At 31.9% G+C, this 17,140-nt stretch overlaps 1 protein-coding gene and 1 non-coding gene across 2 annotated transcripts; one reads left to right on the top strand and one right to left on the bottom strand.

Annotated features, from left to right (window-relative positions):
• Positions 1–3,579: 3,579 nt before the first annotated feature.
• On the top strand, positions 3,580–10,778 carry LOC114184995 (transcriptional repressor ILP1). Its single transcript, XM_028072452.1, has 6 exons — positions 3,580–4,854; positions 6,126–6,293; positions 7,678–8,342; positions 9,021–9,309; positions 9,517–9,806; positions 10,107–10,778. Exons 1-6 carry the CDS (start codon positions 3,763–3,765, stop codon positions 10,288–10,290), a joined length of 2,688 nt encoding a protein of 895 aa, XP_027928253.1. The 5' UTR covers positions 3,580–3,762; the 3' UTR covers positions 10,291–10,778.
• Positions 10,779–11,189: 411 nt separating this feature from the next.
• Positions 11,190–11,260, bottom strand: TRNAG-GCC. The gene has a single exon. It is a non-coding gene; the product is annotated as a tRNA-Gly (tRNA).
• Positions 11,261–17,140: the final 5,880 nt, after the last annotated feature.

Here is a 17,140-nt window from a genome sequence, read left to right on the forward strand (position 1 = left end):
TAAATCAGAAAATCGTAACACGAATCAGAATATCCTACAAAATGGAAAAAAAAACAAAGAAGAGAGTGAGTGGTAGTTAACAGTTTGAAAAAATTGTGGCTAAGTAGAGTTTGGGTGAAAAAACAAAGAAGAGAGAGAGGGGTAGTGGTAGTTTTTTTTTACTATGCAATGACAATTCTGATTTATAGAAAAGGAGAGTTGTTTTAACCTTAAAAAAAGAGGAATTAGGGATTTTTAATCTAAATAATGTCACTTAATTATTATTTTACTATTTCATAGTGGCGCTTTTTCTCTCATGTGTGGAAGAGAGGGAGTCACTATTTTCAAGATTAAAGTTACTTTTACATTTTTGTGTTGTCGCTGCTTTACTTATACCTACTCTTGAATTTGACAATCATGGGCTTTGAATTTGGGCTTTAAAATGTTTAGAATTCAGGTTAACAATTAGGGATTATAACATGTCCCAATTCCACCATCCCTTACGAAAAGAGGGACTAAAGAGAGTTGCAACCGCCACTATCTTGTGAGAGTTGTAGTTGCCACTACTTGATGTGGCTAGAGCCGCTGCCACGAGGGTCGCCGTCAAGGGAGTCACCGTTGTGACTGTCGTCACTATGACAGTCACTGCTGATACCAACGTGAGGCCACGAGAGAACCAACAAGTAGCGAGCTCTGTCGACTGCTTTTCGAGAATCGTCGCTCCCACGCGAGTTGCGATTTGCAACGACAATTCAACACAATCCAAGAATAGTACGAGTTTTAAGTGAAATGGGATCGAAGGTGGGAAAAAAAACGTAAACTCGTACGATTTTACGTTCTAGATCGCGTTTCTGACTACCATGGGTTCAAGTATTATAAACCAGTTGTTCAAGTAGATGAAACATTTTTAACATGTAGATATCACACCACCTTGCTAATTGCAATTGTTCAAGAAGAGAATAAAAACATATTTTCTTTAGAATTTATAATAGTAGAAGATAAGACAAATGAGACACTGATTTGGTTCTTTCAACTACTACGAGAGTATGTAACTCCTCAACCAAATCTCTACTTGATAACAGATAGGGGTAAGGAATTTTGTAAGCCTTACGCTTAGAAGAAGTTGATTGGGAATCAGAAAATTTTCACTTAGTCTACTGCATACGTCATCTAAGTTCTAATTTCAACAACATGTTTATAAAATGCTGACCTAAAAAAAGATTTCATTAACATGGGTGCTACATTTTCTTACCATTGCTTCCATATCTATTCAATTTTTCTTTCCAACTAAATCTTATTTCATTTGCTATGTGATTTATTTTTCATAGCTTACGAAGTCAAGCAACCTATTCTCAATTCCCGTAGGCACTAGCTTGGATAGATAAAATTTTGCTACAAAATGGTCTCAGGCTTATGATGGGGTCGAAGGTATGACCACATGACAACAAACTTGGGTGAGTGCATGAACTCAATGCTTAAGGGGGCTCGATCCTTACCTATCTATGCAATACTCAAAAAAACTTTCGAAAGGACAAATTCATGGTTTCACTAACATAAGAAAGGTCTTTTATGTCCAAGCTTTTTACGTTTGTGGTAGGTCACATGTAATATCGGGAGATGTAAATTTACGTATGTTTAATTTATAATAGACATAAATTTATGTCTATTATAAAAGTAACATACATAATTATTTTTTTTCATATCTACACCAAATTTATGTTTGTTACAATAGTAACAGACATAATTTTTTTTTCTTCTTTTTCTTAACATTATAATGTAAAATTACACTAACATAAAACATCTAATATAAACCAAATTTTACGAGAGAAAACACATAAGAAAAATGTAAAAACCAAGCTTTTGGTATGGAGAAACACCATTGTGGTTCGCGTCATCGCTATAGTTGGGTGAAAACACCTTTGTCGTCGCTCCTTTTTTAAGGAGACCCACTGTCGTATTGTTGCTGTAGTTGGAGCAAACACCGTTTCCGTCGTCGCATACCACCTTCCTCCGCCTCTGCGAAAAATGGGAAGGGTTCAACGTTTCGGGAACCTAGAAAAAGTTTTGAAATAAAGGAAAAACAAACCTTTGAAATCACTTGATAACGTTGTCCCATGCACGCACCACGAAAACCAAAAAAATTTAACCCTTTCAATTAGTCAAAGCCACTAGAGAAGAAGACCTGAAATATAAATTTTAACATTTACGTCTGATGTTCTATGGTCAAACGTAAATTTACATATGACCATAGGGCGTCAGACATGAATTTATGTGTGACCTTATGCAGTCATATGTAAACTACGATATTTACATCTGACCCTAGGGTGCCAGACGTAAAAAATTGATCACTCATTTACATGTTTGCCACCAATCATTTTTAATGTTTGATTCCTCTACACCAGACATAAAATCGTAGACGTTAGTTGTTTATTTTATGTTGGTGTTTGTTGAACTTGAAGACTGACTCTATGTTAAGAGCAGATCATCAATATCCAGAAGACATAATTGTCCTACTTCAACAAAATTAGCAGAAATTAACATTTTGTTATGTTCATCGCTACTAATATTAGCCCCCACCAATATCGACCAAAACCAATTTCATTGAGTGTTAGATTAAAAGATTGGTGGTGTGATCATGGTCACTTCAAGCAAATTGCTTACCATGTCATTATGTTATAGTTGTTTGTTCTTGTTCTCATCTGTCACTTACGAATTTTATTGATTCTATTTACGATTTCCATACCATAAATAAGGCTTATGAAGTCTAATTTTATCCACTTCGAGATGAGGATTATTGATCAATCTATATAGGTACAAACTTCATATTCCAAGGAAATATGAATGGGAACAACACGATTTTTCAATTTGAAAACGTGTGGGATTGCATGACTTACCCAAATTTGTAATTTTCTTAAAATTTGCCCAATTTCATAATTAAGATCACATATTTGCATGCTACTAAGAAAAAAAACAAATCATTTATATCAAATTAATGTATATCGAAACTAAATTTTGTTTCATGACTAATATTTTGTTTTGCAATTTTTATGTTTTGAAAATAAAAAATATTAAAAGTGATTTCAATAGTTAGAATTATTGAAATAAATCATTATTAAGAAGAGATGAAAGGGATGGAATTATTGTAAAAATAAATAGAACTCTAAATATGATGGTTAAATGCACTTTTATTTTTATATAAATAATATTTCTAAAACTAAAAGATTTCTTAAAAAATAATTCAAAAATAAAAATATTAAAAAATGTTCTCAACATATATAAATTAAAAAAATTCTTCAAATACACCGAAGTATATTATAATTTGAATCAAACTGAAATAATATACGAAAGTTACTTTTAGACTACCTAAATTATATGGATCATTTATCAATACAAATTTTATTTAGAATATATTTTTCAAATTCATAAGCTATATAGTTTAATTCAATTTATATAACTTTATCTAAGAACCATTAAATTTCTTAAAAAAAGTTTTTTTTTTTGTCCAACGTAAGTGTGAAATAAGATTATCATAGGTGACAGTATCTTTATCTAGTGAATTTTGAGAATCTGGAAATCATTATAAGATATTCATACTCAATTTTCCCCCTTCTTGCACGTTGGGCTTGCTGGTTTTCATTATAGTGAAACCAACATTACACTTTGTGCTAATCATCGTCACATTCTCATTAATCCACAATTAACTACATTGCTTTAATATCATCAAACTTTTCCTTTATCCGTTAATTCACACCGTTGCCTCCACCGGAACCCTCGCTCTCCTACATGTCCACCGCAAAATCGCGCAACTTCCGCCGCCGAGGCGGCGGTGACACCGAAGCCAACGACGAAGACGGTGATACCTCCACCCTCTCGTCCAGACCCCCTTCGTCCGCCAAACCCAAGAAGCCTCAAGCCCCCAAACTCCTCAGCTTCGCCGACGACGAAGATAACGAAAACCCTCGTCCACGATCCGTAAAACCTCAACGTTCCACGAAACCCTCTTCCGCTCACAAAATCACCACTCATAAAGACCGAATCGCGTCTTCTTCCCCTTCGGTTCCTTCCAATGTCCAACCCCAAGCTGGAACCTACACAAAAGAAACGCTTCGCGAACTTCAGAAGAACACCCGAACCTTGGTCACCAGCAGCAGTTCCTCTCGGCCCGAGCCCAAACCCCCCGCTGAACCTGTCATCGTCATCAAGGGCCTCGTCAAACCAGTAGCTTCGGAGCCTCAGGGTCGGGAATCGGACTCCGAGGGGGATGACAAAGTGGTTGAAGGCAAATTGGGTGGCTTAGGCCTTCATAATGGGAAGGACTCGTTCTTCCCCGACGAAGAAATGATCAAGGCTATTCGGGCGAAGCGGGAGCGCCTCCGGCAGGCGCGCCCTGCTGCACCGGATTATATCTCATTGGATGGTGGCAGCAATCATGGTGCTGCTGAGGGGCTGAGTGATGAGGAGCCGGAGTTTCGGGGCCGGATTGCAATTTTGGGTGAGAAGGTTGACGGTGGGAAGAAGGGGGTTTTTGAGGAGGTGGAGGAGAGGAGAGTGGGTGTGAGGTTTAAGGAGGAAGAGGAGGATGATGAGGAGGAGGAGAAGTTGTGGGAAGAGGAACAGTTCAGGAAAGGGTTGGGGAAGAGAATGGATGAAGGGTCTGCTAGGGTTGATGTTCCTGTTGTGCAAGGTGCTCAACAGCACAAGTATGTTGTTCCCTCTGCAGCAACTGTGTATGGTGCTGTTCCAAATGCTGCTGCGTTAGTGAGTCCTGGCATCGGAGGAGCAATTGAATCGATGCCGGCTTTGGATGTCTTGTCCATATCGCAGCAAGCCGAGAGTGCGAAGAAAGCCTTGGTCGAGAATGTGAAGAAGCTTAAGGTATGTTTCAAACTTGGCTGTATGTCAGGCTGAGTTGTTACTTGTCGAATTTTTGTGCTTGCTTATATTTAGGCCTTAAGCCCTAAATTCTATGATGGTATTGAAATCTATTCTCAAATCTAGATTTGTTATTGGTTCACTGATCTTGTTAATCAAACTTTAAGTACTAGGACTGTTGTTAGGTGGTAGAGTTATCCCAACTAGACTTCACCAATATCACTGGGATGGTATTTTATGTAGATTTAGGTGATGAACTAACTAATTACCTGTGCTTCTGTTTGAATCTCCTCATAGAGAATATGGACTTCCAAGGAATGGAATGATGTAAATTTGCGCCCATAGAGTAGTGTTACCTTGAAAATTTCCTTGTTTTATTTAAAATTTTACATGAAAATGATTCTATTTGGTAGCAATTGTATGGCTTTCTTATGATGAAACATTGTTTAAATGAATGAATTGCTCAATAAATCTAACGAGTATCTACATTTTAAACATTTATGTTAGCATCTACAGAAATTTACTTATTATATATGTATATTTATATAGACTATTTGAAATTTGAACGAGCTCTTACTTCTATGATCTCGTGCTACTGTTTGGTATAGTAAGTGGCCTCACATTAGGAGGATTTTGGTGTATCAAATCAAAAGCATAAATGAGCGCATGGGAAATTGACTTGGCCTAAGAGTATATTGACTTCTGTCTAGGTAGTTTTCTCCATGATTTTATTTACTAGATATGTGTATGGGCAATGGTAGGTCTAGGACAGGACCCCGAGTTAGTGGGAGCAATAAAGTTACATAGTAGCCACTGTTAAGGAGAAAATATTTAATTTTACTTTCAAAATAAATGCCTGAAGGTGAAATAGAAATCGGAGAATAGTGGGTTCAGATGTAAAATAATAGAGGGCATAATACAAAATTTCAGATATTTACATTGTAGTTTTATCAAAGTTTTATGGGGTGCATTTGTACACCCTGAGTTGTACATGGATCTGCTCATGTGTATGTGATCTCATTTCTTTCATGTTACCTTGGTTATATATGTATGAAGGTCAGCAATTAGAATTTTGTTACATTCAAGTCTTTAAATTGTAAAATAAAAATGTTTTAATCCTGGAAATCTTTAAATTTTTTCATTTGATAAATGTCTAGATTGATACCAGTATGCGTCAATGTTGCTTTGAATATTACTCTGGCATGAAATGTATAGAAATTTATCTTTTAGTGGATTGATATGTTTCCTTAGTTTCTCCTAATTTTTCATGACAGGAATCTCATGGAAGAACTATGTCATCATTGGGTAAAACTGATGAAAATTTGTCTGCCTCTCTTTTGAACATTACTGCACTTGAAAATTCATTAGTAGTAGCTGATGAGAAGTACAGGTTTATGCAAAAACTCCGAAGCTATGTCACAAATATATGTGACTTTTTACAGGTAATCGTATTTGTTGTATTCTTTTGTTTCCCTAGATCCTTCATAATTAACTGTAAAATGGTACTGGGTTCCTCTATAATATTTATTTAAGTTCTCTTTTAACCCTCATAATATTATGATACACATGGGCTCGGCCACTAAACCCGTGTCAATCTATTATTTGTTATGTTTCCATAACCAATTTGTACACCTCAATCACCGACAGCACATCCTCCCTCCTAGTTTCCCTGCCTTTACCTTGATTTCCCTTGTTGAATAGCTGCACTTGTGACTTAGATTTGTGCTTCCTCCTCCATCTTCTCTACTTCTTTCTTTTATATGAATAATGCATCTGTGTGATAGGAAGTACCTGAGATGCTAGTACTTTCTTCAATATATCCACCTGTTTTTCTACCAACTGAGGCATCCAAAAGGGTTGTCTTCCCATCACCACTAACACCCATAATATAGGTCGAGACATCTACAAATTCAGTATCCTCGATGGCATATTAGCTTCATCTTCAATTTCCAATTCTCCATTCCCACTCTGATTGGAAATATTCCCTCAAGCTACCAAATTACAGACAGCACTAGAGTTATGGTTGTTGGTATATCAGATGCAGGACACTGGCAAACAAAAAAAACATTTTATGCCAAAGAGAGCTGGTTCATATTTCGTTCAGTCCCATCCACCTATTCATTCTTCGTTTGCCTTGCATTCCTTCGTAATAGAAAAAACACACCCCCAACCTGCCAACTAATATATAGATGACCAGACTAGTGGTTGCTGGTTTATCAGAAGCATGGCTACAGCAGGCATTGACAGCCAGAGATACATTTTTCTGACACCAGGATATTAGTGCTAATTTTGTTCAGCCTCCTTTACCTGTTAGATCTTTCCTGTGCATGCATACCGGGCCAAATAACATAAAGCAGTCTGCCATATGACCAAAGACACCTGAGTTAAACAAAACTAGAGTTGCAGATACAGCTGCAGTTGCTGTATGCTGAAAGATGTAGGAAAGATGCTAGTTGTGACTTAAAATGGTTTGTCTTACAGTTTACAAATATCAGCTATAATCCATTTGTAGAATTGTGTGCTTTTACATGTTTGAAATGCTATTGTAATCCCAATTGTTTGCTGATAAATAAAATAAAAATTACCTACAATTGAAGACATAAGTAATGCAATACAATGATAGTGACACTATCAGGTGGGATTGCTATAAACCACTTAGAAAACATGAGTGATACTTATGATAATGTTGAAAAAGGTTGTATATGTTTTCTTAATGCTGGATATTTAAAAGCTGACACTTAATTATCTTGTCATTTTCGAATGTTTTTATGCTCGGTGTCATTCATTGAGGCTTTAACTAAACTTATCCTGTGAATTTTATTTCAGCACAAAGCTTTCTACATTGAGGAACTTGAAGAGCAGATGAAGAAACTGCACGAAGATCGTGCATCAGCCATTTCCGAAAGAAGAACCACTAACAATGATGATGAAATTGTGGAGGTAGAAGCAGCTGTAAAAGCTGCAATGTCAGTATTGAACAAGAAAGGTAATATAGAAGCTGCCAAATCTGCTGCTCAGGAAGCATATACTGCTTTAAGAAAACAAAAAGATCTGCCAGTTAAATTAGATGAGTTTGGTAGAGATTTGAATCTTGAGAAACGGATGCAATTGAAAATAAGGGCTGAGGCTAGTCAACGGAAGAGGTCACGAGTATTTGATTCTAATAAGCCGACAGCCATGGAATTGGATGATCATAAAATAGAGGGTGAATCAAGTACTGATGAGAGTGATAGTGAGAGCCAAGCATATGAGTCACAACGTGATATGGTGCTGCAGGCTGCTGATGAGATTTTTGGTGATGCTTCTGAGGAATATGGTCAATTATCTTTGGTCAAAGAAAGAATGGAAGAATGGAAAAGAGAGTATTCATCAAGCTATAGAGATGCTTATATGTCATTGAGTCTTCCACTGGTCTTCTCTCCGTATGTGAGATTAGAACTTCTGAGGTGGGACCCACTTCACAAGGGCATAGATTTTTCAGAGATGAAATGGTATTGAACTATTCTCCTCATGTTACTATTCTTTCTTGAAACCTATCAGAGGCATTATTTGGGGTCAAAGGCTTCTTTTTATAAGCCACTTAATTGCATTCCTTAACTTCTTGTTCATATATATAATATTTATCAGATTATGATTCATGATTCGATCCAATTCGGCTATCTACTAATTTGTATCTACGTTTTAATTTAATCACTGATATGATTCAACTATTCGTGTTTCTTTTTTGTCAATTCTTATGAAAACAATAAATGAAGCACAGTGAGCTTAAATTCTAAAATGAAAGGGAATTTGAAAGAACATTTGTGAACTTCCTATTTGATTATTCCAACTTATTTTTCACTCATTCAATGCATTTAGCTATTTAATTGTCTTGTTTCCATTCTTTTGAAAAAAAGACCTCACAAGCCTAGATCTAAAATGAAATGCATTTTGTGTTGTTTTATCTATTGTAGTTTATATTGTTTACATTAAGCATTGTGTCACCTATATGATATATTTGAAGTAATTTTTCGTCTTTACCTAAATCTCAGAATTGGATACAACAATTCATGATTTGGATCTCAATTCGATAACCTTAATATGTATGCATATTACTGGAGTATCTTTACCTTTAATGTTTCATCAATTTATAATATGTATTGAGTTTCTTTCTTTCTTTTAATATTCAGGTATAAATTATTGTTGAATTATGGTTTGCCTGAAGATAGAAAAAAATTTGTTCATGATGATGGAGATGCTGACCTTGAACTTGTCCCAAACTTGGTGGAAAAGGTTGCGCTTCCTCTTCTGCACTATGAAATTTCCCATTGCTGGGACATGCTTAGTCAACAGGAAACAAAGAATGCGATTGCTGCAACAAAATTGATTGTGGATCATGTCTCTCATGAAAGTGAAGCTCTTACTGGTTTACTAGTTTCCATACGAACACGCCTGGCTGATGCTGTTGCTAATCTTACGGTATGCTCCCAAAATCAGCATTTACACTTTCTAAATTACTTGTTAGAAGTACATATTCATGCATTTTATTTTATCTTTAGAAAGTTAGAAAACTCTGTTTGTGCGTTTTATGTTTGATCTGCATTGCTAGCTATATTTGGATTTATTGTAGGTATTTTGAATTATTAAGCATTTTTGGATAGATTTATCATCTTGTCTACTTTGTAGGTCCCCACATGGAGCCCTCTGGTATTAGTTGCTGTTCCAGATGCTGCACGAGTTGCAGCATATAGGTTTGGTGTGTCTGTTCGATTGTTGAGAAACATTTGCTTATGGAATGATGTATTTTCAATGTCAGTGTTAGAAAAGCTTGCTCTAGATGAGCTTTTGTTTGGTAAAGTTCTTCCTCACTTAAGAATCATATCAGAAAATGTTCAAGATGCGATAACGAGAACAGAACGGGTTATTGCTTCCCTCTCTGGGGTCTGGACTGGCCAAAGTGTCATCGGAGACAGAAAGTATGTTGCTGATACTTTGTTAAATTGTTGATTACATTTATTTCTTTTGGGAAGGCATTTTGCACATTTTTAGACTCTTTTCACATTACGTCTGTTTGGGTACTGTCTTTATGGGCAAATTGGGTATTGTTCAGGCAATTTGGGGTACTTATTTAAATAGAGGGTTTAGGTTTAATATGTGACTTCAACTCTGGTTAGATGTCATTTATTATTTATTTTATCATTATATGTAAAATGAGAGGCTTTGTTATGACTTTCGGTCAGCAGTCTAATACTTTCCCTGTCTTCTTCACTTTGCAGACACAAATTACAGCCTCTGCTGACTTATGTGCTGTCACTTGGAAGGATTCTGGAGAGAAGAAATGTACCAGAGAGTGACACAAGTTATCTTGCTCGCCGATTAAAGAAAATACTTGTTGACCTCAATGAATATGATCATGCTAGGTCCATGGCTAGAACCTTCCATCTCAAGGAGGCATTATGAGCTAACTGGGAAATGGGAATTCATTTTTCATCATACTTGTTCTCAATTTGTCGTTGAATCAGGCCCTAAGGTTAACCCTTCTCAGGTGCAATTATGGAACGAACGCGACATATTCACGTGACTATGATGCTTGAAATTTAAACGATTTTGATGACTGTTCATGTGAATGAACACACACAGGCATGCCCTTTTGGGATGCTGTTAAAAAGGAAATTTTTTAAATAGCCATTTTTGTCTTTAGTTTGTCTTTAAGGAGGTGAGTTAAATACGGTTAGAGAGTTCATTTATGTGTTCTATAGAAATTTTAGGTTGGGTATGGGAGATGAAATGTGTACTAAAGGGTAGGTGCATGAAGTGAATTTGAGGTTTTCATTTGAGTAGAGAAGTGCATCCCTCTAGAATCAAGTTGTATCACCTCCATCAATCTCTGGGTTCGAGTTTTTATGAGCATATCCAATGAATTTGGTAATTTGAAGTTATTTATTGAATATTAGGAGTTTGTTTTTCAAATTCACCTATTTTTTACGGTGGATATCTTCATAAATATTGGATTAGGTGGCAATGTTCACAGCTTCAATGATGATATTCCTGTCTGCTGAAAAGTTAATGGTATTTATTTTGGTTTTGAAGCTGGAACACTGCATTCGAACTTCACAAACTGGCTATAAATGTATAAAAAATGTCTCTCTGATAAAATATTGCTTCTAATGTGAGATGAGAGTTTTAAATTTAGGTAGTTAAACTAAAATACTAATTTTGTTGTATTACGCATCTGTCTGAGATTCGAAATTGATAACAAAACTTTAATACGTTATTCATGACCCGCTATAATTTACTTAAAACTATTGGTGATGTCACTGAAATATAAACATTAAAAATATGAAATATGAAAAAAAAAGTGCACCAGCCGGGAATCGAACCCGGGTCTGTACCGTGGCAGGGTACTATTCTACCACTAGACCACTGGTGCTTTGATGAAAGTTGAAAATAAACTTGATTTTAATATATTAAATTAACCATTACTGGTTATAAGTTACAATGATATGATGATCTTAGTAAAGTTTCACTTTGATAGAATTCTATCGTGGATGAGGAATCATGTGGCAGGGATTAAATACATTTTTATTGGAAGTGCTTGATATTCATAAAAGAGCATATTTGTTCCTTCAATATTACTTAAATTTATACTTACAAAAGAGAAAAGTTGTGAAATTGTAATGATTATGTTTTCAATCCTCTATGCGTGGATCACATCAATAATGACAATACGATATATGATTTTGAGTTTTGAACAACAGCAACATTGTAAGTATGGTCAAAATTTCAGAATTTCTCTGCTGACTAAATTCAAATTATTAAGCTTCTTCTTCCGTGAACAAATTCCGTTTGTAATTATTTTTAACCAGAAAAAATAGAGTCATTATTTCTTATGTGATGTTTGGTGAAATTATGCATATGAACAATTTTCTATTGTTAGTCTTTATTTGAGTTTGACAACATAAGATGTGGTTCTTCTAATCATAGTTTTAAGTGTTTATGGTAATGGAGAGGACCATAAACATTACGATTTTTGTTTTGGAAAATAGAAAATTATGCTGTGTTTACCAAACCTCAGTGGTGATCCTCAATCTCTCTAACAATGGCATATTTACTATCGATGAATCAAAGAGTAGTTTATTTTTTCCTAAGGACAATTTTCCAAATTGGCTCCAAGATAATATACTTTGAATGAAGTGGTAATTGGTAAGTGTTCTTTTTATTCAAAGATAGAGCGTGTTTGAAGTTTGGTTTTCAATAAATTATTAGAAAGATAAAACTTGTAAATCAAACTTAAACTTTGATGCTAGAACAAATAGGAAAAGAAATAGTAATTTTTTTATCAGTTAGTTCTTAGTATAAAATTCAACACAATTCTTTTAATATCGTTTTGTAACAATAGACACATATTTATTTAGATTATAAACTTTTTCTCTGTATATATAATATTATATGTTTTACATATAAGTCATTTATGAGCTTTACCATATGGTAGTAAAAAGAATGAGTACAAAATAAATAAAAAAAACAAAATTAAATATGTTTAAATAAAAACATAATTCATACATTATTTTTTGTTCACATAATTATTTTAAAAATTAATCAATTTATTATTTTTTGAAAAGTATTATTTTAAGTGAAGTTTTATATTAAAGTATTTTCAATGTATTATATTTATTGTGGCTTGAGCCCTTCTACACTAATAAAAGTCTCACAAAGTATATTGTTTTTCTTACAAACAAATTGTGAACACTCTAAATTTTATATGTAATAACTAGGGATGACAACGGGTCGGGTCGGACACGGATAGTGCCTATCCGCAACCCGACCCGTAAAACAAAATCCGTCTGTTACTCGTCCGTTTACCTGTCGGGTATCCGTTTAAAAAATATCTGCGAATATTTTTAAAACCCGCGGGTATCCGTGGATACCCGATACCTGCAAATATTTAAAAAATATATATTTTATAAATTTTTTAATATAAAATTATAAAAATAAAATATAAATTAAATTAAATTTTAATTATAATTAAATTTGACATAATAAAATATACTGTTAATTTTATTTTAATTAAATTTAACTTAATAAAATATAAATTAAATTTTAATTTTAATTTTTACGGATAACGAGTACCCGGGGGTACGGATAGTATGATACCTGTACCTGACCCGTTTATAAGCGGGTATTAAAATACCCGCTATCCACTACCCACTACCCGCAAATATTTATTATCCACGGGTAGTAACTATCCGTCGCAGATTTTATCTGCGGATATCTGCGGACACGATATTTTTTTCATTCCTAATAATAACATTATGTATAAATGAGATAATTTAAAATTATAAACAAACAAAAAAATCAAATACAACTAATATCAATAAATTATACAAGAAACACCATTAAAATTAAATGCAAATATATTAACAAAATTAATTTAATATGGAAACATAATTGATAGCGTTTGTCTTTAAAGATTGAAGCATAATATATAGTGTTTATAATGTTAAATTGTAACTTGACATACAACTTTTAGTACTTGTGACAAACATTTAATTTTTTTGTGTAATTTGACATACAACTTTAATAAAAATAAAAATAAATATTAATTTTGTTTTTTATAATGTAAAAGTCTTTCATGCTTTTGAATTCACCAAGTTAAGGTAAATATCCTTAAATTGTAGGTTTGAAATAAAGATGCTTAAAGTGTGAAGTCTAGCAAAGCGTACTTTCTTTTAGGGCTGGGCAAAATAAACCAAATTGCACTGCACTACCAAAAACTGCACTGAACTAAAAAATTGTTCGCATGAACTGCACTGAACTGAAAAATAGTTCAGATGAACTGAACTGAACTCTTATTCTTAAAAATAAACTGGACTGAACTGCATTGCACTATAATATAAATTGAACTGAACTGTTATAAACTGAACTGTTTTATGAACTACACTAATTTTTAACTTAACTACATTGTTTTTGAACCGTTTTTGAACCGAATTACACTGATTTTGAATAAACTTCACTATTTTTGAACTGAATTGTACTATTTTTGAACCGGATTGTATTGATTTTGAACTGAATTGCACTATTTTTGAACTGAATTACACTATTTTGAATCGAATTGCACTAATTACATATGATTTACTACGCAATAATAATCTAAAGTTTATAATTTGAAAGTGCTTAGGAAATAATACTTGAAATATGCATCATACTTCAATACACCAATTAACATTTTAATAATTTTTTTGTTTATATTAAAGTTTTGCATAACTTAAAATGTAATTAAAATATTAAAATTAATATAATAAATATAAATATCGGTATTAACTTATTTTTTATATTTTAAAATCTTATGTAATATTACTTTTTAGTTTTACAATGTTTATTTTGTTGCGTCAAATTTTTTAAAAGGATCTATTTTAGAAAATTCTCAAAATTAATATTTTTTTAACATTTGTATTCATTAATATTTGTGTGAAAAATGTTTTAGAAATTTTATAAAGTTCTAAAATTAATATTTTAAGAATTTTTTAAAATAAATTCTCTTTAAAAAAAGTTGACGCCACATAATAAATATTTTAAAACTAAAAAATAATATTACATAAAATTTTAAAATAAAAAATGCGTTAGTACCAATATTTATATTTATTATACTAATTTCAATATTTAAGTTACAAAAAACTTTAATATAAATAAAAAATTATAAAATATTATCTGTCACAAAATTTAATTTTTAAAAATAACTTCTGTAAAATCATAACATAAAAACAATAATACATAGTAAAATTCATTCAAAATAAAATAAGATCTTGAATTAATTTATAATTTTTTTTAATAAATTAATTATAAATATTTTATATTTTTCTCAAAAAAGAGTAAAGAAAAAAAATTAAGACAAAATAAAATAAATATTTTAATATAAAAGAGAAAGAATAGAACGTAAGACATAAAACACATAAGTCCAATTCTTATCCTAATACCAATATTTTATTTGAGGTATTTTGCTCTTTGAATCTATTATAGTTCAAAAGTTAACTTAGTTAACTTAACATAAGTTTAGTTTCTTAAAACTGAACTATTTTATAATACAGTTCAATTATTATTATGAATAGTTTAGTATATTTTAGTTTAATATAGTACAATTAACTATAGTTTACTATAGTTTAGTAAATTATGCCCAACCCTACTTTCTTTTATCAGTAAATAATCCTTTAATGTACGAGATTGAGTTATAGATACTCAAAGTCTAAGATAAAACTAAAGATCCTCAATTTTATTTTTATAATCAAGCTAGTGATGCCCTTGGCTTGAAATAAAGCTAAACATATTTTTTTATTTGTTAATAAAAATTAATAAAAGAATGAGATCAAGTTAAAAATCTCAAGGTGGACATATTAAAGATATTTAAATTATAAAATGAGTTAGAAATGTTTCAAGTAGGATGGTAGAGTCGGTCTGATCCATTTTGGTCTGCCAAATACAAGCCGGGTCGAACTCACCTACCACAACAAAACGAGTCAGAAAGTATAACACGTCTCGTCATAAGACGGATTGACTTGCCACTTTTAATTTTTTGTAACGTTAATTGTATATATACTTAGAAATAAGTATTTAAAGCATATTTAATCATATAAATATTTTATAAGGTTTGAATTGATTACTTAATATTTTTAATTGGATAAATTAAAATAATTATTACATTTACTCTATTATAACTAATAATTGAAATTTAATTTGTAAGTGTTAATGATTTAAATATAATAGTATTACATATTTTAAAAAAATATAATATAAAAATTTAAATCTTTTTAATTATTTTTATTTTTATTTTTAATTTAAAAGAAAAGACAAAATGGGTTAGTGGGTTAAAGGCGGGATAGCTGTCTTTAGCCCACCAATTTGGCGGGTTAGGCAATTTGGGACAAAACAAGTCGACAAGTTAAACATTGCAATCTGATTTATCCCATTTTGACGGACTAACTCGTGAACCAAACTCCATTTTGACATTCCTAATTTTAGACATGAGTTAAATTATATATGCTAAAATTATATGAAGTCAAATTAGAAATACTCAAGATTGTCAAGTTCAAGATAATCTCATACTTGACTTATCGAAAAAATTGTACTTTAAAGTTATCGAATGAATTAAAATATCTATTTGGCGTAATGTGTGTTCCTTAGCATAACCAATTCTAAGGTAAAATCATAATAAAGTAGTGTGTCTAACACAACTAGATAATAATTTATATGTCACACTTACAAATAAGGATTGAATGCTCATGATTAAAATCGTGTGAAATGGAATTCATGTTAACTTTGTAAATCACGTTTGATATAGAAATCATTTGAGTGATTGTTTAGAAAAATCATATTCTTCTTAATTAATATCTTTAGTAATCATTGGTCCTTTTCAATTATATTTGCTTAACTTTTTGTAATTTTTTCTAATATTAAAATTTAGAAAGTTGAGGCTTTTCACCATGAAATCCTACTTTTAGGTGTTCCTTAATTTTTTCACTCGTTGTCTTGAATTACTTATAACCTTTGATATGACTTAAAACATTCTTCATTTGAGTGATTGTTTCAATAGTCTTAAAGTCCATGTGGCTCAACATTAAAATACACCATGTTAATATTTTAGAAATTATTTTAATATGTTTTAAAATTTTAAAAGGTTAAATACTTTTTGGTCCCTCTATTTGTCATGAAATTTCAGTTTGGTCCTCAAATTTTTCGTTATCTAAATTTGGTCCTCATTTTCTTAAAAATGACTCAATTTAGTCCTCACCGTTAACTTTGACCAGACGACGTTAAAGTCAATGCCACGTGTCAATTTCTGGTTTTTTGAATTTTTTAAATATTTTTTAAATATTTTATTTTTGACACGTGTCACTTAACAGTTGTGCCACGTGTCAAAATGACTCAATTTGGTCCCTATATTTGTTTTTAGTTTCAATTTAGTCTCAATTTTTGTAAAAATGAAGCAATATTGTCCCTCCTTAAATTGATACTCAATTTAATCTTTGTATACAACTTATGATGATATTCTTAATAAAATTGACGTTTTTATTAAATATTTGTAGAAATATTTTTAAATAATTTTTTTTAGTTTTATTATTAAACAAAGTTAAACCCCAAACTTAATTTCAAAAATTAACAATTTTGTCATCATATATAAAGGCATCAAGTGTATCATATTATACAAACTTAATGAAGATTAAAAATCAAATAACTTCTCACACATAAGTTTAGGAACTAAATTTCAAGTTCAAAACAAAATCAAAGTTTAATGTTTTGTGTAGAATTTAAAGTTAAT

Source organism: Vigna unguiculata, chromosome 5 (assembly GCF_004118075.2).
Source record: "Vigna unguiculata cultivar IT97K-499-35 chromosome 5, ASM411807v1, whole genome shotgun sequence".
Lineage (NCBI taxonomy): Eukaryota > Viridiplantae > Streptophyta > Magnoliopsida > Fabales > Fabaceae > Vigna > Vigna unguiculata.

Coding starts and splice junctions, on each gene's coding strand:
- LOC114184995 (XM_028072452.1), top strand. CDS start 3,763: ATGTCCACCGCAAAATCGCGCAACTTCCGCCGCCGAGGCGGCGGTGAC. Junction 9,310..9,516: donor ATGCTGTTGCTAATCTTACG/GTATGCTCCCAA, acceptor TCTACTTTGTAG/GTCCCCACATGGAGCCCTCT. Junction 9,807..10,106: donor AGTGTCATCGGAGACAGAAA/GTATGTTGCTGA, acceptor TTCACTTTGCAG/ACACAAATTACAGCCTCTGC.